General features: G+C 41.5%; 1 protein-coding gene across 1 annotated transcript in view; it reads right to left on the bottom strand.

Moving 5' to 3' along the window:
* USP9X (ubiquitin specific peptidase 9 X-linked) overlaps positions 1-25,778 on the bottom strand; it is a gene marked incomplete in the record, with an annotated part of 1,177,890 nt that overhangs the window by 337,050 nt on the left and 815,062 nt on the right. The window contains 5 exon segments of the mRNA XM_053706481.1: positions 5,012-5,137; positions 5,283-5,399; positions 17,203-17,481; positions 18,511-18,641; positions 19,421-19,541. Of these exon segments, the coding sequence (XP_053562456.1) occupies positions 5,012-5,137; positions 5,283-5,399; positions 17,203-17,481; positions 18,511-18,641; positions 19,421-19,541 (774 nt within the window).

The following is a 25,778-nucleotide window of genomic DNA, read 5'->3' as shown; positions in this document are numbered from 1 at the left end:
TTATGTGCCCCTCTCATAAGCCAAGAGAATCATACTCATCAACCAAAAAGTCAAAGAAGTAGCAGAGGCCCTTTGTCCCTTGCGCTTCTCAGAATACACCACAAAAAGAGATGTAGACTGTCGTCTGAAATCCTTGGTAGCCTGAAGATAAAACTTCAAGGCACGAACCACATCAAGGTTATGAAGTAACTTCTCCTTTGAAGAAGAAGGTTTAGGGCACAAAGATGGAACAATTATTTCCTGATTGATGTTACGGTTAGACACTATCTTGGGGAGAAACCCCAACCCAGTGCGCAGTACAGCCTTATCTTCATGAAACACCAGATAAGGAGAGTCACATTGCAAGGTAGCTAGCTCAGATACTCTGCATGCCGATGCAATAGCCAACAGAAAGAGAACCTTCCAGGACAGAACCTTAATGTCTATGGAATGCATAGGTTTAAACGGAACCCTCTGCAAAACCTTAAGTTTAAGCTCCAAGGCAGAGCCGACTACCTAAAGACAGGTCTGATTCTAGACAGAGCCTGAACAAAAGGTTGGATGTCCGGTATCTCATCGAGTCTCCTATGCAACAAGACTGATAATTTCCCGAAATCTGTCCCTTTAAGGAACGAGCGGCAGGACCCTTCTCCAAGACACCCTGGAGAAAGGACAGAATCCTGGATACCTTCACCTTATGCCAAGGATATCCATGCTTCTCACACCAGGACAAGTCATCCACACCTTATGGTAGATGCGACGAGTGACTGGCTTCCTTGCCTGAATAAGAGTATTAATCACACTTTCAGAAAAGCCTCTCTTGGCTAAGACTAGGCACTCAATCTCCACGCAGATTTTGATGCTGAAAGGGGCCCTGTGAAAGCAGATCCCTGCGACAGGGGAACCTCCACGGTGGAGAGGATGACAAACCACGTCCTCCGAAGCCATGAAGGAGCAATCAGAATGGCCGAGGCCCGCTCCTGTTTGATGTGTGCCACTATGCGAGGTAGAAGTGGTAACGGTGGAAAAATGTAAGCTAGGCTGAATCCCTAAGGAACCACTAAGGCATCTATCAGCTCTGCCTGGGGATCCCTGGACCTCAACCCGTATTGAGGTAGTTTGCAATTGAGTCTGGACGCCATGAGATCTATCTCCGGCGTTCCCCATCTGTGACAAATCTCCGCAAACACTTCGGGGTGAAGAGACCATTCCCCTGGATGGAAGGACTGTCTGCTGAGAAAGTCCGCTTCCCAGTTGTCCACACCCGGAATGTTTGTCACAGAGCGAGCAGTCGTGGGACTCTGCCCACTCCAGAATCCAAGACACCTCCCTCATTGCGAGGGAGCTCCTCGTACCCCCCGATGGTTGATGTAAGCCACCGAGGTAATGTTGTCGGTCTGGAATCTGATGAAACTGACCGACCCCAGAGAAGGCCAAGCCTTCAGAGCATTGTAGATTGCTCGTAGTTCTAGGATGTTGAACGGAAGGAGAGACTCCTCCATGGACCACTTTCCTTGTGCCATCTTGGCACCCCAAACAGCTCCCCATCCTGACAGACTGGCGTCCGTGGTCACAATCTCACAGGATGGTCTCAAGAAGGATGTCCCCATGGACAGTTGCTCCGGACGAATCCACCAAGAGAGGGAGTTCCGAGTCCGAGCATCCAAGGATATCAGCTGTGATCAGCCGTTCCACTGTCTCAACATGCACAATTGAAGAGATCTGAGGTGGAACCTGGCGAATGGGATGACGTCTATGCTTGACACCATGAGACCTATTACCTCCATACATTGAGTCACCGATGGGCTTGAGGAGGACTGAAGGGCAAGACAGGTGGACGCAAGCTTCCTGCGCCGCTGATCTGTGAGAAATATCTTCATGGACATAGAGTCTATTATCATGCCCAGGATCTCCACCCTGTTGCTGGGAACCAGAGAACTCTTTCCTGAGTTGATCTACCAACCGTCAGATTGGAGCAAAAGAAGAAGAGCCCTCGAATGATCCTCTGCGAGGCTGAGCGACTGTACCTGAACCAGGATGTCGTCCAGGTAAGGCGACACCGCAATGCCCCTGGATCTGGCCACTGCAAGCAGCCCCCCCCAGAACCTTCGTGAAGACTCTCTGGGCCGTTGCCAGACCAAAAGTAAGGGCCACAAACTGAAAATGTTGGCCCAGAAATGCAAATCTTAGGAACCTGAAGTGGTCCCTGTGGATTGGCACATGAAGGTAAGCATCCTTCAAGTCTATAGTTATCATGAACTGTCCCTTTTTTGAACTAGGGGCAGAATAGGTCTGATCATTTCCATTTTGAACGATGGAACACTCAGAAACTTGTTTAAACACTTTAGGTCCAGAATTGGGCGGAAAGTGCCCTCCTTCTTTGGAACCACAAAAAGGTTGGCATAGTACCCTAGACCCCTTTCGGCTAGGGGTACTGGTACGATAACCCTGAGAGAGGCGAGATCTCTCACACACTCTAGAAAGGCCTCTCTCTGCTTTTGTCTTGAAGACAGGTTTGACAGGAGGAATCTGCCCTCGGGCGGATGGGATCTTAACCGTATCCTGTAATCCTGGGAGACAACTTCTAGCACCCAAGGGTCCTGAACATCCTGCAACCATGCGTCTGAGAATAGAGATAATCTGCCCCCTACGTGATCTGGAGACCGGTCGGGGGCCACCCCTTAATGCCGATTTCATCTTGGAGGGCTTCTTGGTCTGCTTGGACTTATTCCAAGATCCCTTGGACTGGTCCGCTTTCGCGGAGGGTTGCTGGCACTGGGCCTTGTCCGCACGAAAGGGACGAAAAGTAGATCCCTTAGGCTTAGCCTTCTTATCCAAGGAAAGCTCCCTTGACTCCCGTAACCGTGGATATAATCGAATCCAATCCTGGACTGAACAGGATCTTTCCTTGAAAAGGCAGGGACAACAGCCTTGCTTTAGAGGTCATGTCCGCAAACCAAGATTTTAGCCACAGAGCCCTGTGCACTAAAAGAGAAAAACCTGACACCTTGGCATTCAGGCGAATAATTTGCATATTGGCATCACAGATTAAATAATTGGCGACCTTCAGCGCCTTAATCTTCTCCTGTATATCGTCGATGGATGTCTCCCCCTTGACCATTTCACACAGGGATTCACACCAATATGTTGCAGCTCCAGCGACCGCCGCAACTGGCTGAAAAACAAACCCCGTGTGCTGAAACATCTTTCCCAACATGTTTTTCAGCTTTTTATCCATGGGCTCTTTAAACTACGAACTATCCTCGAGGGGAATAGTCGCCCGCTTCACAAGCGTAGAAATGACCCCATCCACCTTAGGGATGCTCAAGCTGAGAGTTCGGAACGGGGAACAGCTTTTTAAAAGAAGAAGGGGAAAAGGATGACCCTAATCGCTCCCATTCATTCTTAATATTTGCCATCTTAACAAGAACATGGAAAGATGGAGGCACTACTCTGTCCTCGTATACCTTGTCAAGCTTAGGAATCGCAGGTTCCTCTGGCATCTTAGGTTCCGGAACCTGCAGAGTAGCAAGCATCTGCTGTAGCAGAAAGCGCAGATTCTCCATCCTAAACCTATAACCAGGCTCCTCCGCCGCCGGAGGTTTAGATGACACGGACTCTGACCCAGAAGGGGCCTCGTCATCGTATAGAGCCTCTGGATCGCTATCGGCATGGACAAACCCTGGGCCGGGCCATGATAAACCCTACGCTTGCGCTTAGCCTAACGTGGTAAGGCATGGATCACTTTTAAAACTCGCCGATTGCAGTTGGTCCGCAAAGTCTGACGGCCAACAAATCTCTCCCAAAGGAGTAACGGTTGGACCCCGGGGCGCTGCATGTGCAATCGGAGATGAATGTAGGGAACACACCTCCCGGGACTAAGAACCCTCAGAGGTGGACGGCTCAGTAGTACTAGACATTCATTTACATTTAGATTTTGTAACTTTATCAAGGCATGTGGAACATAGTTGAGCAGGCTGATCTACCAGAACCTCCTCACAATAAACACAGGAATGAAACTTTGTTAAGGAAGGAGAGACCTCCAACGCGTCAGAGTCCTCCATCGCTTGCGCGTTTGGGTAGACTAACTTTATTTATAAAAAAGGCACCTTTATACCACCAATGGCCGGGGCACTCACCACCTCCTAGGACCCCAACAATAGAAACTGTTACGTCTCCTGCGCCACAGATCAACAGAGAGGATAGATAGCCACAGCCAGTCACATGGAATGCCTGGCAGGACCGCTCCTGCACTAGGGAAAAACGTGCCAAAAAATGGCCGTGCAAAATTTTCGCAAGTAACCTGAAAGTTCCACACATTGCCAGAGCCTTATCTCACATTACACAGCAATGACACAATAAACAATATCATGTAAAAAAAAAAAAACCCTGTTCAATAATCCCCCTTCCAGGAATATTAACCCTTGATTCTGTAAAGATAAAAAGTCTCCACACTGTGACCCTGTCTTCTTTGTTATCATTATTAATAAAAAATTAAACGATCTTACTAGAATCTACACTGTGGAACAGGAACACGGCCCTTCAAGTGTGACAGGTTAGTAGCCTCGCTCCTGACATGGACTTGAGTAAAGAAAGCAAGCAGCGAAACTCGTCAATGCTGATTGCTTATGGAGCTGTTACTATGAGTCAGGATGGTTTTGCAGAAAGACTCTCACTGCATCTCCGGACTCTTAACTTTCACCCAGGCTCTCACTGAGAGGCTGACGGAACTACTTAACACTCCAGTCCCAATGCAAAGAGTACTACCCTCCATAAGAGACGACTCAGATCTTCGGCACTTCTCTGCCATCCTCCTGTGACGAAAGGCAAAGAATGACTGGGGGATGAGGAAAGTGGGGGAGGTATTTAAGCCTTTGGCTGAAGTGTCTTTGCCTCCTCCTGGTGGGCAGGTTCTTAATTCCCAACAGTAATGAATGAAGCCGTGGACTCTCCTCCCCTTTAGATGGAAAAAGTAAAAATTAAGAAAAGCACTGAAATAACGACTTATGATATGGCTTGCTTTTTCGCTTACCTTTTCATATATTTTACTTATTTCCTCATTGGCAGAAAATACCAGCTGAACTGATCCACAGCCAGATGCCCAGATGATTTTTTGTATTGCTCTTATGACACAGATGTCTGGGATATATTTAGAAGCCTGTATACAACAAGTACAAAAGTAGAAGTAACCGGTCTTAAAATTCTTGAGTTTGGATCAAACAACATGCAACTGTAATGACTTCTGTTTCATAAAGTGATATACTGTTTCCGAAGGGTTCAGAAGGTTAATTAAAATAAATTACCTCATCAGATATTTGCTGTGCGAGGCGTATTGCTACATTTCTCAACATACATTCAGATGTTGGATTAGGAATGTTCTGTAGGGCATTTTGTAACACAACTGCTTGATCATGGGTTGCCTGGTGGTATAAAAAAAAAAAGAAGTATTGAACAGATTTAAGTTTAACTCTACATGGTTGAATTTTAATTGCCTTTCAGGTAACTATAAATTTAGTATGGTCCTCACTGTCAAAAACTATAGTAATAGAATAGTGTAGATTAGATTGTCACTACAATTAATAAAGTTAAAATGCTATGTAGATAACCCCTGATAGAAATGTAAAAAGTCCTAGGCAGACAATTTTTGATAGAGGTCGGATATTAGGGACAGCTATGCATATACTAAAAGACAGTAGTAAACTATTGCCAAAAAGTAGTACACACACATTTATAACATTTTGGTAAAATGGACACAAACTTGCTTAAAGGGACACTGTAACCAAAATTTTTCTTTTGTGATTCAGATTGAGCATGAAATTTTAAGCAACTTTCTAATTTACTCCTATTATCAAATTTTCTTCATTCTCTTGGTATCTTTATTTGAAATGCAAGAATGTAAGTTTAGATGCCGGCCCATTTTTGGTGAACAACCTGGGTTGTCCTTGCTGATTGGTGGATAAATTCATCCACCAATAAAAAAATGCTGTCCAGAGTACTGAAACAAAAAAAAAGCTTAGATGCCTTCTTTTTCAAATAATGATAGCAAGAGAACGAAGAAAAATTGAAAATAGGAGTAAATTAGAAAGTTGCTTAAAATTTCATGCTCAATCTGAATCACAAAAGAAAATTTTTGGTTACAGTGTCCCTTTAAGACCATTTTAGAAATAAATGTACCTTTACCTTTCATAATGTAGGACAAAAAACATCGCCTGAGGGCTAGTGTCAGCACTTTTCCTATATTGGTTGTCAGTGCTGTATAAATTACTCTCTGGCACCTTAACTATTTTAACTTGGTCAAAATTCCCTTTGGATCATGGCACTGCCCTTAACACATTTTTAGTAAAATATGGGTAAACATAAAAGACTATGAAATAAACTAAATAACTGACGTATAATTAACCAAAAAAAGTGAAAAAAAACCCTAAATTTATACATACCTGATAAATTTATTTCCGGATATGGTGAGTCCACTGCTTAAGTAATTACTGTTGGGAATATCACTCCTGGCCAGCAGGAAGAGGCAAAGAGCACCACAGTTAAACTGCTTAGTATCAAGGGAAATGGAGAAAAAGGAGTAACACAAGGTGTAGAGGTGCCTGAGGTTATAGTCAAAAGAACAACTGTCTTAAAATAAAGGGTGGGGCCGTGGACATACCATATTCGGAAATAAATATATTTATCAGGTAATCATACATTTTGTTTTTCTTTCCTAAGATATGGTGAGTCCACGGCTTGAGCAATTACTGTTGGGAACCAATACCCAAGCTAGAGGACAATACAGGCAGTCCTAAACAGAAGGCACCACCGCTTGAAGAACGTTTCTCCCAAAGGGAGCCACAGCCGAGGCATTCATCCATTACTTGTGGGATATTCTCCTTCCCAACAGGAAGTTGCAAGAGGACACCCACAGCAGAGCTGTCTATATAGCTCCTCCCCTAACTGCCACCCCCAGTCATTCGACCGAAGACAAGCAAGAAAAAAGGAGAAACTATAGGGTGCAGTGGTGACTGTAGTTTAAAAATAAAAACACCTGCCTTAAAATGACAGGGCGGGCCGTGGACTGGATACACCACAAGAGAAATAAATTTCAGGTAAGCATAAATTTTGTTTTCTCTTGTTAAGGTGTATCCAGTCCACGGGTTCATCCGTTACTTGTGGGATACCAATACCAAAGCTTTAGGACACGGATGAAGGGAGGGACAAGGCAGGAACTTAAACGGAAGGCACCACTGCCTGTAAGACCTCTCTCCCAAAAATAGCCTCCGAGGAAGCAAAAGTATTGAATTTGTAGAATTTAGAAAAGGTATGAAGCGAAGACCAAGTCGCCGCCTTACAAATCTGTTCAACAGAGGCCTCATGTTTAAAAGCCCATGTGGAAGCTACTGCTCTAGTAGAATGAGCTGTAATTCTTTCAAGAGGCTGCTGGCCAACAGTCTCATAAGCTAAGCGGATTAAGCTTCTTAGCCAAAAAGAAAGAGACGTTGCCGAAGCCTTTTGGCCTCTCCTCTGTCCAGAGTAGACAACAAACAAAGCAGATGTTTGACGAAAATCCTTTGTAGCTTGTAAATAAAACTTTAAAGCACGAACCACATCAAGATTGTGTAATAGACGTTCCTTCTTTGAAGAAGGATTAGGACATAATGAAGGAACAACAAGCTCCTGATTGATATACTTATTAGATACCACCCTAGGAAGAAACCCAGGTTTGGTACGTAAAACTACCTTATCTGCATGGAAAATCAGATAAGGGGAATCACACTGTAAAGCAGATAACTCCGAAACTCTTCGAGCCAAGGAGATAGCTACTAAAAACAGAACTTTCCAAGATAAAAGTTTAATATCTATGGAATGCAAAGGTTCAAACGGAACCCCTTGAAGAACTTTAAGAACTAAATTTAAACTCCATAGCAGAGCGACAGGTTTAAACACAGGCTTGATTCTAACCAAAGCCTGACAAAACGCCTGAACGTCTGGAACCTCAGCCAGACGTTTGTGCAAAAGGACAGAGCAGAAATCTGTCCCTTAGCTGACAATCCCTTTTCCAATCCTTCTTGGAGAAAGGATAATATCCTAGGAATCCTGACCTTACTCCATGAGTAACCCTTGGATTCACACCAATGAAGATATTTACACCATATCTTATGATAGATTTTCCTGGTGACAGGCTTTCGAGCCTGAATTAAGGTATCAATGAGCAACCCGGCAAAACCACGCTTTGATAAAATCAAGCGTTCAATCTCCAAGCAGTCAGACGCAGAGAAATTAGATTTGGATGTTTGAAGGGACCTTGAAGTAGAAGGTCCTGTCTCAGCGGCAGAGTCCATGGTGGAAAGGATGACATGTCCACCAGATCTGCATACCAAGTCCTGCGTGGCCACGCAGGAGCTATCAAAATCACTGAAGCTCTCTCCTGCTTGATCTTGGCAATCAGACGAGGGAGCAGAGGAAATGGTGGGAACACATAAGCCAGGCTGAAGGACCAGGGCGCTGCTAGAGCATCTATCAGCGCAGCCTGGGGATCCCTTGACCTGGACCCGTAACAAGGAAGCTTGGCGTTCTGACGAGACGCCATGAGATCCAGTTCTGGTTTGCCCCATAGCTGAATCAGCTGGGCAAATACCTCCGGATGGAGCTCCCACTCGCCTGGATGAAAAGTCTGCCGACTTAGAAAATCCGCCTCCCATTTCTTTACTCCTGGGATATGGATAACTGAGAGATGGCAAGAGTGAACCTCTGCCCATAGAATTATCTTTGAAACCTCCAAAATTGCCAGGGGGCTCCTTGTTCCCCCCTGATGGTTGATACAGGCTACAGTCGTGATGTTGTCCGACTGAAATCTGATGAACCTGACCGCAGCTAGCTGAGGCCATGCCTGAATAGCATTGAATATCGCTCTTAGTTCCAGAATGCTTATCGGAAGGGCTTCCTCTTGAGTCCACGAACCCTGAGCCTTCAGGGAGTTCCAGACTGCGCCCCAGCCCAGAAGGCTGGCATCTGTCGTCACTATAGTCCATTCTGGCCTGCGGAAACTCATTCCCCTGGACAGATGGACCCGAGATAGCCACCAGAGAAGAGAATGATTTGTAGTTGAGAGTGGCGCTACTAAAAGCTAAAAAGTATTAAAAACTATGAGAGGAAATATATGTGTTACCTACTAAATATTTTATGTATATATTTTCAAATAAATAAGTATACCTTTACTAGATTATGAATTTAGGAAGAATACATCTATTCTATTCACATAAATTTCATAAGCATTTTAGTACAATCAAAAGTTTTTATTATATTACAATCTTATGCTGAGAAAAAACTAAAACATATAAAATACACAGCTGTATATCTATATAAATAAAATATTTCACTAATGACTCACAGAGTAAAAACAGATATTGATATGGTAAAATATAAAATATAAATGAGAGAGCCCAGATAAAGTAACGATGTCCACAAATATTACTTAGAGGTGTGGTCTGTATATTGAAACAAAAGGATTTGTTGAATTAGTTTGAAAGATTCTCTTAATAACACAATTGTTTCAAACAGTTCATATAGTATCCAAGTTCAGTTGATAAAATATCAAAGCTCAAAGATTCTCTTAATAACACAATTGTTTCAAACAGTTCATATGGTATCCAAGTTCAGTTGATAAAATATCAAAGCTCAAATAATTAGAGTGGCAGAGTTCCCAAATGGATGTTAAAAATCCAGTATGTTTAGCAGGGCGACAATCTTGCTTGTGTATTATTTGCAGTAAACTTAACTTGGCATCTGATAAAAAATGATCCGTTGATAGGAGATAAAGTCCAACCACATCCCAGAATGATATTCAGGAGAGCAAGAAATTTCAAAACAATACTCTCCCCCAGTGAATTTAAACCTAGACATCATAAAAAACTAATAGAAAAAGATCTACTAGGTAAACAACTTAAAGGATTTTTTCCCTGCCATCTTTGTAGGGCTTGTCAATATAGTTCAAAGAAAAAATCTATACCAATCCCAGGATCAAAAGAAGAATTTATTATAAAGGATACCATTAGATGCAATAGCAAAGGAGTAGTCTATCTATTAAAATGTTCATGTAATTTATTCTATATAGGGGAAACCACTAGGTTGTTACGAGACAGAATAAGAGAACATTTATGCAATATAAGAAAGGGAAATTTAGACACCCAATTATATAAACATTTTAGGGAAACCCACAAAAACAAATTATCTGATCTCACCTATTGGGGAATATGTAAAGTAAAACAAAATTGGAGAGGGGGCAATTTTGAACAAAGTCTTTTGAAAAAAGAAGCTGAGCTCATATTCAATTTTAATACCATATATCCATATGGATTAAATTCAGAATTAGACCTATCTCCATTCCTTTGTAGTTGAGTTTTAAAATGTTTTAGCCAAATCTTAACCTATAAAATAGAATATAACATTCTAAAAAAAGATCAATTCATATTTATAATAAGATTAATTTAATAAGATTTTTAGGACACCATTGAAATTAAAAAATTACTATATATTCACAAGCACTTTCCAAAACATTTTTTGCACTCTATTAAAAAATTCTGCACTTTACCAAATAATTATGCACTTTATTTTTAATAAACAATTATGCACCTTACTTTTAAGAATTAAAAAGTAATCTATAACTATAAAAAAATTTTTTTACTAAGAAAACTAATATGAAATCACCCTAATAGAAAGATAGAGTAAAAAAAAAAAAAAAAAAAAAAAAAAATAATATTTGTGGACATCGTTACTTTATCTGGGCTCTCTCATTTATATTTTATATTTTACCATATCAATATCTGTTTTTACTCTGTGAGTCATTAGTGAAATATTTTATTTATATAGATATACAGCTGTGTATTTTATATGTTTTAGTTTTTTCTCAGCATAAGATTGTAATATAATAAAAACTTTTGATTGTACTAAAATGCTTATGAAATTTATGTGAATAGAATAGATGTATTCTTCCTAAATTCATAATCTAGTAAAGGTATACTTATTTATTTGAAAATATATACATAAAATATTTAGTAGGTAACACATATATTTCCTCTCATAGTTTTTAATACTTTTTAGCTTTTAGTAGCGCCACTCTCAACTACAAATCATTTTAAATTCGTGACCAGGAAGGGGGTTTACAGAGAGAGGCAAAAGTATTTTAAGTCCAAGCGCTGTTTTTATATATATCCCCATTTATACCAGAGAAGAGAATCCCTGGTCTCTTGATCCAGATTTATCCGAGGAGACAAATCTGTGTAGCGGAATGTGGACATCTCTCTTACACTTCCTATCTTGTCGAGAGTTGCAAGAGAATGACTGGGGGTGGCAGTTAGGGGAGGAGCTATATAGACAGCTCTGCTGTGGGTGTCCTCTTGCAACTTCCTGTTGGGAAGGAGAATATCCCACAAGTAATGGATGAACCTGTGGACTGGATACACCTTTACAAGAGAAATAAGATAAGGGGAAATCACACTGCAGAGCTGAGAGTTCCGAGACTCTTCGGGCAAAAGAGATAGCAACAAGAAACAAAACCTTCCAAGATAATAACAATGTCTATGGAATGCAACGGCTCAAACGGAGCCAGCTGTAAAACTTTAAGAACAAGGTTAAGGCTCCAAGGAGGAGCAACAGACTTAAAGGGTTAGAAATTGTTGCAAATTGTATATAAATTATACTATTATATTTAATATATTAAATGTAAGCAAATGAAACTATTTTTGTATAAACTTTGAAATTCTCATGAAAGGAGCGGTAACGACCGCCCATAAAAAGAGGCAGAGTTAATGCAAAACCAAAAAAGGAGCCCCATTCAATGGTGAAGCTGCTGTGGACATTAATTTTAATATTTAAATGCTCTTATTTATGTGCACATTGCATGCGCACTTGTAATGTAAGGGATACGCAAGCGCACAATGTATAGAAACGCACAGCGGCCATATTTTCTTTTACTATTCATGGTCCATACCATATAATAAAAAACTATTCAAAATGCTCCTTGGTCTAGGGGCACTTTGCATACTTACCTCCACCTCTCCATCTATAACGTCCGCTCTTTCCTCTCTATGAAACTTCAGTGCAGCGGTGCAACACTCCCTCCGGCATCAACGTTACAATCCACGTGACCATCCGGTGCTTGGATCATGAATCTGCGTATGCGTTAGGATGTGAGTTGATATAATGCGCATGCGGGCCACCATGATGTTTCTACCTAGGTAGAACATCGTTATAGGCCCCATTTACCGGTTTCAAAGGGGGTTTGGCACAGTAATAATTTTACATTCAAAATTACAAGAAAACAATAGAAAAATTTAAACAAGTACCAATTACAAATATATTTAACATATAAAGATGTTTTAAGAGAGCTTATTTTTTTTTTTGAGTTTACTATCCCTTTAAAAAGACAGGGCTGATTTTGACCAAGGCCTGACAAAAAAAGATTGCACATCTGGCATATCCGCCAAACGTTTATGTAGTAAAACTGATAAAGCAGAAATCTGACCCTTCAAGGTACTGACAATCCCTTCTCCAGGCCTTCATGAAGAAAAGATAAAATTCTAGGAATTCTAATTCTACTCCAAAAGTAGCACTTGGATTCACACCAATAAAGATATTTACGCCATATCTTATGGTAAATCTTTCTAACAACAGGCTTGCGAGCCTGAATCATGGTTTCAATGACTGACTCAGAAAAACCACGCTTAGACAGAATTAAGCGTTCAATCTCCAAGTAGTCAGCTTCAGAGAAACAAGATTTGGATAAAGGAAGGGACCCTGAATCAGGAGGTCCTTCCTCAGAGGTTGTCTCCAAGGTGGGAGAGATGACATCTCCACTAGGTCTGCAAACCAGATCCTGCGAGGTCACGCGGGGGCTATTAGAATCACCAACGCCCTCTCCTGTTTTCTACGAGCAATGACTTGTGGAAGGAGAGCAAAAGGAGAAAACAGGTATGCCAACATGAAAACTCAAGAAACCACCAGAGCATCTATCAGAACAGCCTGCGGATCTCTTGATCTTGAACCATACCTTGGAAGCTTGGCGTTCTGACGGGACGCCATCAGATCCAACTCAAGCACCCCACATTTGAGGACTAAGCTGTAAAACGTCTCCAGATGGAAAGTCTGTCTGCACAGAAAATCCGCTACCCAGTTGTCTACTCCTGGAATGTGGATGGCAGATAGACAGCAATTGTGGATCTCTGCCCACTGAAGAATCCGAGTAACCTCCTTCATGGCTAAGGAACTCCGAGTTCCTCCCTGGTGATTGATGTAAGCCACAGAGGTTATGACTGGAACCTGATAAACTGGGCTGAGGACAAATGAGGCCAAGCCAAAAGAACATTGTAAATCGCCCTCAACTCCAAGATGTTGATGGGAAGAGGACTCCTCCCGAGTCCAAAGGCCCTGAGCTTTTAAACGAGTTCCAGACTGCTCCCCAGCCCTGCAGGGTGGCGTCCCTAGTAACGATCACCCAGGAAGGTCTCCGAAAGCATGTGCCCTGAGACAGATGTTCCTGATAAATCCACCACGGGAGAGAGTCCCTTGACGGCTGATCTAACTCTAGTCTCTGAGATAGATCTGCATGGTTGCCATTCCATTGTCTGAGCATGCACAACTGGAGAGCTCTCAAATTTTATCGAGCAAAAGGAATTATGTCTATGGAAGCCACAATCAGACCGATTACCTCCATACATTGAGCAGTAGCCTGAAGAGAGAGGCAAGAGGAAACTATTTAGTTTTTCCTGACCTCTGTCAGAAAAATCTTCATCAATAGAGAATCTATTATGGTCCCTAAGAACACTACTCTTGTAGCAGGGGAAAGGGAGCTTTTTTCCAGATTCACATTCCATCCGTGGGAATGAAGATAATATCTCTGTGTGAGATTTTGCTTGATGAAAAGATGGCGTCTGAACCAATATGTCGTCCAGGTAGGGTGCCACAGCAATTCCACGAGAACGGATAACTGCCAAAAGAGCCCCCAAAACCTTTGAAAAAATTCTGGGAGCCGTGGCTAGACCAAATGGAAGGGCCACAAACTGGAAATGTTTGTCCAGAAAGGCAAATCTCAGGAATCTGTGATAGTCCCTGTGAATAGGAACATGAAGATACGCATCCTTTAGGTCTATGGTTGTCATGAACTGACCCTCTTGTACTAAAGGAAGAATGGAGCGTATAGTCTATCTTGAAGGATGGAACTTTGAGAAACTTGTTTAGACACTTCAAGACGGAAAGTTCCCTCTTTTTTGGGAACCACAAATAGGTTGGAGTAGAACCCGAGACCCTGTTCCTGCACCGGAACGATCACTCCCAGGGAGGAAAGATGCATACATTTCAAGAACGCCTCTCTCTTTATCTGGTCTGCAGATAATCTTGAGAGATGGAATATGCCTCTGGGAAAAAAAGTCTTGAATTCCAATTTATAACCCTGGGATATTATGTCCACAGTCTAGGGATTTGGGACATCTCGTATCCAGGCTTGAGAGAACTAAGAAAATCTGCCCCCCACCTAATCCAATCCCGGATCGGAGGCAAACCTTTCATGCTGATTTGGAATCAGTTGCAGGTTTCTTTGATTGTTTCCCCTTGTTCCAAGACTGATTGGGTTTCCAAGAAGACTTGGATTGTTCCTGCTTGGAAGAAGAAGGGGAAGGCTTACCTCTGAACTTACGAAAGGAAAGAAAATTACTCTGACTTCCTTTAGGCCTATTCTTCTTATCTTGAGGTAGAAAAGACCCCTTTCCACCCGTAATATCGGAGATAATTTCTTCTAAACCGGGTCCAAACAAGGTTTTGCCCTTGTAAGGAATCGCCAGAAGCTTAAAATTTAGAGGAAACGTCCGCAGACCAGGATTTCAACCATAATGCCCTGCAGGCTAGGACAGCGAAATTAGAAGATTTAGCTCCTAGTCTAACAACCTGTAAAATGGCATCTGCAATAAAATAATTGGCCAACTTAAGAGCATTAATCCTATCTTGAATTTCATCAAAGGAAGTATCTACTTGAAGAGACTCAGACAAGGCATCGAACCAATAAGATGCCGCCCTAGTCATGGTGGCAATACACACAGTAGGTTGCCATTGGAGACCTTGATGAACATAAATCTTTTTCAAATAAGCCTCCAGCTTCTTGTCCATCGGATCCTTTAAAGAGAAGCTATCCTCAATAGGAATAGTGGTTCTCTTAACCAGAGTGGAAATGGCCCCTTCAACTTTGGGTACAGTATACCAAGGGTCTTTAATGGAGTCATCGATAGGAAACATTTTCTTAAAAATGGGAGACAGGGAAAAAAGACACCCCTGGTTTCTCCCATTCCTGTGAGATAATCTCCCTGGCACAGTCAAACCTCCGAAGTGGAGGGTTCATCAAAGAAACTATTAAGTTTACTATATTTCTTAGGAGTGACAACGACAGGGGTATCTGAGTCATCTAAAGTAGCTAAAACCTCCTTTAACAATACACGAAGGTGTTCAAGCTTAAATCTGAAGGATACCACCTTAGTCTCAGAAGAAGGAATTATACTGTCCGAATCTGAGATTTCACCCTCAGAAAGTCCCGATGTAGCTTCCTCATCGGACTTATGAGAAAGAGCAACTTGAGAAGCAGAACTGAGGACAGGCACCTTACTTTCTGAATTTCTAGATTTCTTCTTGCGTTTTCCCTGTAATCTGGGAATGGCAGTTAATGCCGCAGATACCGCTGAAGATACTTGGGCAGCAAATTCTGGTTTTAAATAAACTCCACTAGGAGTTAGAAAGGAACCGCAGGGCACTGCATGTGACACCATTGAGGCTTGGGACGCAGCAGGAGAAAGCCGAGGTATTATTTTAGCAGCATTATCCTGAGACACATTAGGCTCAAAAATGTTACCTTTATTTTGCAAGGTTTTCTTGACACATGAAGAACAAAATTGCATAGGAGCTGCTATTTGTGCATCTAAACATAATAAGCATGAATTTATGAGAGCAGGCTCTTGCACCATATCAGACGATGTGAAACAGTAAATAAACTTGTACAGATAAGTTTAAAAGTTTTTAATATTCAATTAAAATAAGCCAAGGAAAAAAATACACTTTAAATTTTATCCCAAATTAGGATTGATCCCCAAAAAAGAAAAGAAAAGTTAAGAAAAAAAACATTTAATAAACATCAAATACACTTCTAAAATACCCCTCAGGCAATCCCACACCTCAATTACTGAGGTGCTTTACCGCTACCAATAAAGACCGAATCACCCAGAAATGGAGAAAAACAACTTTTTCCTCAGAAAGGTTATGAAGTAAAGCCGGTCATGTGACTGCAACTGCCACGCTCAAATTACTGCTGCGACACAGAGAGGCACTAAAAATAGCTTCCTGGTACACTGAGTACCAGAAATATCCCTTTTTAAAAAAAAAACAGGACAGTTTAAAATATTGCATCATTTTATTTTAAAGCAAAGGAGAAATGAATAAGCTGCTGAAAAAGAAAATTCAGCATTACTTTCAGTTTAAACTTGTATTGTTTTATCAAGTAAATATGTGTCAGAAAATAAAGCCTAATAAAAACATTTTACCCTGTTTAAAATAGTTTATATGTTAGTCTCACACATGCTACAGTGCCTGCTTCATGCCCCAGTGTAACCCATACAACAGGATTATCTATGTCCCAATAAAAAAGCAGTGTCTTTTCATTTGTTAAGTGCATGGTCTCCCCAACTGGAAGAAAAAGCATGTAGACAGTTACAAGGTATGAGAGGACACAGTTCCTCACAGAGACCTTTGAAAATGAAAGAACAGAGTAGTCAACTCTGGCTTTCTAAACTAGGGCAGCAATTGTTAGGAAAACGCAGTAAGTACCTCTTTACAAGTTCCTAACTGCTTTAAAGCCTCAACTACCAGACTGCAAGAAATGACATGGAATACGGCTATACCCCAAAATTTGCTTGTAGATGAAATCAAAATTTTTCTTCAGACACCTAAACTTCACCTCCTCCATGCCCGAAGGCAAAGAGAATGACTGGGGGTTGTGGGTAAGGGGAGTGATACTTAGCAGTTTAACTGTGGTGCTCTTTGCCTCCTCCTGCTGGCCAGGAGTGATATTCCGAACAGTAATTACTCAAGCCGTGGACTCACCATATCTTAGGAAATAAATAAATAAATATATATATATGTATTATATCACTAGTAAATTTTTTATGTTTAAAATTCAAATTTGACTGAAAAACCGCTGACACAACATACCGGTGAAACAGGATTTGTGCCATCCACCACAGGTTGGCAAGCTTCAGCAACCGCACGCACATGGCCATAACCTATTGCAGTAAGCAGCAATTTGGCGACTTTCAGAGCATTAAGATAGGCACTCCTCCTTGTTTCCATGTCAGCATTTGGCAGGAAATTATTCCGAGTTAACATGCTCAAAACAAGGGGTAAGCCACCACTTTTTAGGAAGTTGTACTGGAAATCACTTGCATCCTCTCCCAAGGGTGCATTGGCAGGCATAAGCAAGGCATAAACTACCTAGAAAATACACAAAATCATGATTAGCAAACTTGTTTTAACAAGGCATATCATTCAGTTTAAGCTATACATTCATGTACAATATTCTATTAATATTGGGGTTGTCCAACATATTGAAATAAGGGTGCCAGCAATGTATTTTTTTTTTTTACACACACACACACACACACACACACACACACATACACATATTCATAAATATAGGCACGATCTTCCAAGAGATAACAAGAATGATTCAGTTGGATAGAAGAGCAGTAGGCTCTTCTCCAGCTTCAGCGACCAGCTGCATAGATAAGAAAGTTATGTTAGTACTTTATGTGTTGAAAATATGAGAGATGCTTAGTAGTTATGTGAGATATATCCAAAGCTCCTGTATAAAAACATGAAAACAGCGTAGCACTGCATACAGTCCCGCTACCAGAAAATCCTCCATAATTAGCACACAAAGCTAACACAATTAAGTAAGAGTAAAACCAGTGTGAAAACCTGCAAGTATGTTGGCCACAGCTTAGGTTGGACAAACCTGGTGCATATAGTAAAATTTAGGGATGTGCATTTGTGACTTTTGAGACAAACTGAATGCCCAATATGTGAACCACAAGTTGTCTTTGCAAATTTTCAGAGCTGGATTTATTCTTGTTAAAGTGCAACATACTGAGATCTGTACAAATTCAGACCCTAATGTATTTTCTTTCACAAGAGTAAATCTGGCACTGAAAATTGACGAATGCAGCTTGCGGTATTCGGAATGGCTAAAATGTCACAAATGCAGATCCAAAGTGAAATTCATATTATTTAAAAGAGATTGCATTACAAAGAGTTGTAAAATTATTACAATGACAATTGCATATTAACAGCCCATATGCTAATCATACATAAAACCAGGCAACGGTTGTCAAACATGTTTATGAACTAGTTTATTTTGAACACGAGACTTGAATTCCACAGCATGTAAAGCAGAATTTTATCCAAGGTAATTTGTTAATTAGGTTAAATTTTCATTAGACTATAACATTAAAAATCACTAACCTCTGTTAGATATAGTACTTGTGAAGCAGAGGGACCAAAAAAAAGAGAATCTAGAGATGCACTCAGACTACTTTCTCCAAGTTTTGCATGATCTAAACACATGGCTCTCAGTTTTTCGACTATAGTATTGTCTGAAATAAAAATAAAAAACATTTGAAATCTATAGACAACCTCAGTACAATAGTCAAATACAAAAATACAAATATACATAATTACAAGCAAACAGAAAAAAGACAGCTAATATAAAAATTCAGAAAGCTCAAACAATGCAAAAATCCATAGCATACAGAACTAAAAGAAACTGGTGTATACTATATAGGAGTAGCTCTATCTTGAATACTTTTTTGTATTACAAAAGTCTTATCCGTGATGCATACATCTGCTCATACATTAGTGCTTGTTGTATAACACTTTTCTTTACAACAGGAGCTATTTTCTAAATGCATGTTATGTTTGTTAAAAATACTATACTTCCACAAATTATTTTTTTGTCCCGAGCTATATTTTAAGCCCCTTGCAGGGGTTAAACACATAACTTTGCAATGTTACTAGTGAACTATTAACATTCAATACTAGAGTCTCTGTTCGAGCAGACACTTTATTAATAAGTATTTTTCAAAAACTTGTTCCATGAAGGAACTAATTTAATTAATCATAATGGAAAATTAAAATGATGTTAATAGGAGGATACATTCCAGCGTTTGCAGCTGAGAAAACAGAGCTCATTCAGTTTCTACACAACCAACTAAGGAACCTGCACACAAGAGACTACATAAAAAAGGGCACAATTTTCATTCAAGTCAATTACATATCCCAGTTTTATTCCCCAGTGTAACCACAATGATTTTTCTAACACCACAAATGACCATATCTTTCAGTGCTAACAACAACTTATCTATTTTAGGAATACCTGGTGGCATAAGTTTCATGAGGACCCGTGCACCATCACGAAGTGGAGGCATATTTAAGCTGCTTCCTAAATCTGCTACTTGCCAAAGAAAGGATATATATCTATGATGTAATGACATGATCTAAAAAAATAAATAAATATAAAATTAAAGATTTATTTACGTCAGATTTCTCTACACAATGCTTGATTTACAATGCATAATGGAAATTCACATTTAGTTCTAATAAAGTCTGTAATAAGCAGCACGGTACAACATAGTTATGGAAGTATTAAACTCCAACATAGAATTTAAAGTTTAAGCAAATACTTTTAATTCAGAAAATATTCAGATTTTTACTTAAGAATCTGGGGAAATGTAAGTAATACAGAACTTGCCAAGCTCATTTTATTTTTATTCGTCCCTGTACAACAGGACCAACCAATTTCTTATAAGTGTTAAAAAGGGTCGAGAAAACAAAATGTAATCCTAATAAAATGTTTAATTATGCTTAGTAAAAAAAACAAAAAACAATGCAAAGCATTCTTAATTGCTGATATATTATACAATACATAAAAATATTTTAGCCCAATGCGTGTATATATACACACATTGTACGGTACTTTTCTTATTGTACTGCAAAGTGTATATCTATGTCTGGGCTGCAGGAAGCTCCAGCTCTCGGCTGTTACGTTACAGACGAGAGATGGAGTTCATGAGCTCCAGGGGCAATCGGTGCTCCGTTACCATATGAAGGCAGATGCCAGATCGTTAGGATGGTGAGACTGTGTGTATCCCCTGTCTGTAACGATCATCTGCTGGTGCTAGCTGGAGGTGTGGGAGGCGGGTAGTCGGTCCAGCAGCGGAGGGGGGAGGGAGGAGGAGGTAGTGTCCTACACTGTGGAAAATAGAAATTTAAGGGAGAGGTAGGGAAGGTGTGCTAAGCTACATAAAAAGGTGGGGTGGGGGAGTCCCTACCTAATGATCACAGGAGGGGGTGGGGAGCTCTACACTACAGAACATCATAAAAATAATAAAAAAAATATATGACATTTTAAAAAGGTACTGGTAGACAGCTGCCAGTACCTAAGATGGCAGGCATGGTTAGAGGGGGGAGGGTTAGAGAACTGTTTGGGAGGGATCAAGGAGGTTGGAGGGTAAAGGGGGATCCTACACTGTAGAAAAAAATGTTTTCCTTAAAAACGTAATATTGCCGGACTGTCTACCAGTACCTAAGATGGTGGTGACCAGTGGTGGGTGAGGGAGGGAAGAGAGCTGTGTACAAAAGATCAGGTAGGGATCAGGGGGTGGGAGGTGTCAGGTGGCAGGGTAATCTCTACATTAAAGCAAAAAACATAATTTATGCTTTTCAGATAAATTCCTTTTCTTCTAGATAGGGAAAGTCCACGGCTTCATTCCTTACTGTTGGGAAATACAACACCTGGCCACCAGGAGGAGGCAAAGACACCCCAGCCAAAGGCTTAAATATCCCTCCCAATTCCTCATTACACCAGTCATTCTGCAGAGGGAACAAGGGAAAGTAGGAGAAACAATAGGGTATAAATGGTGCCAGAAGAATAAAATAAATTGCGGACCGCCCGTAGACAAGAAAAAACGGACGGGGGCTGTGGACTCTCCCTATCCAGAAGGAAAGGAATTTATCTGGTAAGCATAAATTATGTTTTCCTTCCTAAGATAGGGAGAGTCCACGGCTTAATTCCTTACTTTTGGGAAAACTATACCCAAGCTCCAGAGGACACTGAATGAATAACGGGAGGGTACAAAAAAGGAAGAGGCGGACCCTATTCTGAGGTCACCACAGCCTGCTAAACTTTTCTACCGAAAGCTGCTTCAGCCGAAACAAAAACATCAAACTTGTAAAACTTTTAAAAAGTATGTAAGGAGGACCAGGTAGCCGCCTTACAATGCTGATCCATAGAGGTCTAATTCTTAAAGGCCCAAAAGGAAGCCACTGCTCTAGTGGAATTAGCTGTTGTCCTCTCAGGAGAACTATGTCATGCTGTCTCATAAGCTAAGCAGATGACACTCCTTAACCAAAAAGACAGGGAAGTTGAAGTAGCCTTCTGCCCCGAATAGACAACAAACAAAAATGAAGATCGTCTAAACTCCTTAGAAGCCTAAAGATAGAACTTCAAGGCGCAAACCACATTCAAATTGTGAAGTAAGCGTTCCTTCGATGGGGGATTAGGACACAAGGAAGGAGCCACAATCTTCTGATAGATGTTACGATCTGACAACCTTAGGAAGAAAACCTAATTTAGTACGTAAAACAGCCTTATCTGCATAACAAATCAGATAAGGGGGCTCACATTGCAAGGCAGAGATCTCAAACTCTGCGCGCAGAGGCAATAGCCAATAAAGAGAGAACAATTAAACAATTTAATGTCAATGGCATGTAGAGGCTCAAACGGAACCTGTTGCAAAACCCGAAGAACAAGATTTAGGCTCCAAGGAGGAGCCCCAGATCAAAACATAGTTCTGATCTTAATCAGAGACTTAAAGGACTACACGTCTGGAAGCTCAGTCAGTCTCTTGTTCAATAAAACCGACAGGGTCGAAATATGTCCCCTCAGGGAACTAGTAGAAAGGCCCTTCTCCAGCCCATCCTGGAGAAAAGATGAGATCCTGGCAACCTTAACTCTGTGCCAGCAAAAACCACGCTCTTCACACCAGAATAAGTAGGTCCTCCACACCTTGTGGTAGATGCCAAGTAACTGGTTTACAAGCTTGAATAAGAGTATCAATGACACTCTCAGAGAAACCTCTCTTGGCGTTCAATCTCCACGCAGTCAGCCTCAGAGAATCTAGATTTTGATGAACAAATGGACCTTGAATCAGCAGGTCTCTGCGACAAGGTAACTTCCATGGAGGAGATGAGGACATCCCCACTAGATCCACGTCCTTCGCGGCCATGATGGAGCAATCAGGATAACTGATACCTGCTCCTGCTTGAGGAAGAAGCGGTAATGGAGGAAAAAGATATACGAGCTTGTAAACTCTGTCTAATTTAGGTATCATAGGTTCTTCAGGCAGCGCGGCCTCTGGAACCTCTAATAGAGACAGAACCTCCTTTAATAAAAAAAACACAAGTGCTCAATTTTAAATCTCAAAGACGGCTCCTCCGCAGCAGAAGGCTTAGACGCTAAGGACTCCGACCAAGAAAGTTTACTCTTTGAAGCTACAGAGGTTAACTCATCATCAGATAACTGGGACATAATAGCTAAATCTGATAAATATTTAGATGACTCCGGGTCAGGAGACCTATGTTTAACCTTTCTCTTGCGTTTGTTAGAGCAAGGTAATGCACTGAGGGCCGAAGAAACCGCCATTTGTAACTGTGTGGCAAAGTCTGCAGGAAAAACAGAATTTATGCTTACCTGATAAATTACTTTCTCCAACGGTGTGTCCGGTCCACGGCGTCATCCTTACTTGTGGGATATTCTCTTCCCCAACAGGAAATGGCAAAGAGCCCAGCAAAGCTGGTCACATGATCCCTCCTAGGCTCCGCCTTCCCCAGTCATTCGACCGACGTAAAGGAGGAATATGCATAGGAGAAATCATATGATACCGTGGTGACTGTAGTTAGAGAAAATAATTCATCAGACCTGATTAAAAAACCAGGGCGGGCCGTGGACCGGACACACCGTTGGAGAAAGTAATTTATCAGGTAAGCATAAATTCTGTTTTCTCCAACATAGGTGTGTCCGGTCCACGGCGTCATCCTTACTTGTGGGAACCAATACCAAAGCTTTAGGACACGGATGATGGGAGGGAGCAAATCAGGTCACCTAGATGGAAGGCACCACGGCTTGCAAAACCTTTCTCCCAAAAACAGCCTCCGAAGAAGCAAAAGTATCAAATTTGTAAAATTTGGTAAAAGTGTGCAGTGAAGACCAAGTCGCTGCCTTACATATCTGATCAACAGAAGCCTCGTTCTTGAAGGCCCATGTGGAAGCCACAGCCCTAGTGGAGTGAGCTGTGATTCTTTCAGGAGGCTGCCGTCCGGCAGTCTCATAAGCCAATCGGATGATGCTTTTAAGCCAAAAAGAGAGAGAGAGAGAAGTTGCTTTTTGACCTCTCCTTTTACCAGAATAAACAACAAACAAGGAAGATGTTTGTCTGAAATCCTTTGTAGCCTCTAAATAGAATTTTAGAGCACGAACTACATCCAAATTGTGCAACAAACGTTCCTTCTTTGAAACTGGATTCGGACACAAAGAAGGCACAACTATCTCCTGGTTAATATTTTTGTTAGAAACAACTTTCGGAAGAAAACCAGGTTTAGTACGCAAAACCACCTTATCTGCATGGAACACCAGATAAGGAGGAGAACACTGCAGAGCAGATAACTCTGAAACTCTTCTAGCAGAAGAAATTGCAACCAAAAACAAAACTTTCCAAGATAATAACTTAATATCTACGGAATGTAAGGGTTCAAACGGAACCCCTTGAAGAACTGAAAGAACTAAATTGAGACTCCAAGGAGGAGTCAAAGGTTTGTAAACAGGCTTGATTCTAACCAGAGCCTGAACAAAAGCTTGAACATCTGGCACAGCCGCCAGCTTTTTGTGAAGTAAAACAGATAAAGCAGAAATCTGTCCCTTCAAAGAACTTGCAGATAATCCTTTCTCCAAACCCTCTTGTAGAAAGGATAGAATCTTAGGAATTTTTATCTTGTTCCATGGGAATCCTTTAGATTCGCACCAACAGATATATTTTTTCCATACTTTATGGCAAATTTTTCTAGTTACAGGCTTTCTAGCCTGAATAAGAGTATCAATGACAGAATCTGAGAACCCACGCTTTGATAAAATCAAGCGTTCAATCTCCAAGCAGTCAGTTGGAGTGAGGCCAGATTCGGATGTTCGAACGGACCTTGAACAAGAAGGTCCCGTCTCAAAGGTAGCTTCCATGGTGGAGCCGATGACATATTCACCAGGTCTGCATACCAAGTTCTGCGTGGCCACGCAGGAGCTATCAAGATCACCGAAGCCCTCTCCTGATTGATCCTGGCTACCAGCCTGGGAATGAGAGGAAACGGTGGAAATACATAAGCTAGGTTGAAGGTCCAGGGCGCTACTAGTGCATCTACTAGAGTCGCCTTGGGATCCCTGGATCTGGACCCGTAGCAAGGAACCTTGAAGTTCTGACGAGACGCCATCAGATCCATGTCTGGAATGCCCCATAATTGAGTTATTTGGGCAAAGATTTCCGGATGGAGTTCCCACTCCCCCGGATGAAATGTCTGACGACTCAGAAAATCCGCTTCCCAATTTTCCACTCCTGGGATGTGGATTGCAGACAAGTGGCAGGAGTGAATCTCCGCCCATTGAATTACTTTGGTCACTTCTTCCATCGCCAGGGAACTCCTTGTTCCCCCCTGATGGTTGATATATGCAACAGTCGTCATGTTGTCTGATTGAAACCTTATGAATTTGGCCTTTGCTAGTTGAGGCCAAGCCTTGAGAGCATTGAATATCGCTCTCAGTTCCAGAATGTTTATCGGGAGAAGAGATTCTTCCCGAGACCATAGACCCTGAGCTTTCAGGGGTTCCCAGACCGCGCCCCAGCCCACCAGACTGGCGTCGGTCGTGACAATGACCCACTCTGGTCTGCGGAAGCTCATCCCTTGTGACAGGTTGTCCAGGGTCAGCCACCAACGGAGTGAATCTCTGGTCCTCTGATCTACTTGTATCGTCGGGGACAAGTCTGTATAATCCCCATTCCACTGTCTGAGCATGCACAGTTGTAATGGTCTTAGATGAATTCGCGCAAAAGGAACTATGTCCATTGCCGCAACCATCAAACCTATTACTTCCATGCACTGCACTATGGAAGGAAGAAGAACAGAATGAAGTACTTGACAAGAGCTTAGAAGTTTTGATTTTCTGGCCTCTGTCAGAAAAATCTTCATTTCTAAGGAGTCTATTATTGTTCCCAAGAAGGGAACCCTTGTTGACGGGAATAGAGAACTTTTTTCTACGTTCACTTTCCACCCGTGAGATCTGAGAAAGGCTAGGACAATGTCCGTATGAGCCTTTGCTTGTGGCAGAGACGACGCTTGAATCAGTATGTCGTCCAAGTAAGGTACTACTGCAATGCCCCTTGGCCTTAGCACCGCTAGAAGGGACCCTAGTACCTTTGTGAAAATTCTTGGAGCAGTGGCTAATCCGAATGGAAGTGCCACAAACTGGTAATGCTTGTCCAGAAAGGCGAACCTAGGAACCGATGATGTTCCTTGTGGATAGGAATATGTAGATACGCATCCTTTAAATCCACCGTGGTCATGAATTGACCTTCCTGGATGGTAGGAAGAATTGTCCGAATGGTTTCCATTTTGAACGATGGAACCCTGAGAAA

This window comes from Bombina bombina, chromosome 3 (assembly GCF_027579735.1).
Source record: "Bombina bombina isolate aBomBom1 chromosome 3, aBomBom1.pri, whole genome shotgun sequence".
NCBI classification, from domain to species: Eukaryota; Metazoa; Chordata; class Amphibia; order Anura; family Bombinatoridae; genus Bombina; species Bombina bombina.
The sequence above is the reverse complement of the archived record's forward strand: the minus strand, read 5'-3'. Positions and strand labels throughout refer to the sequence as shown.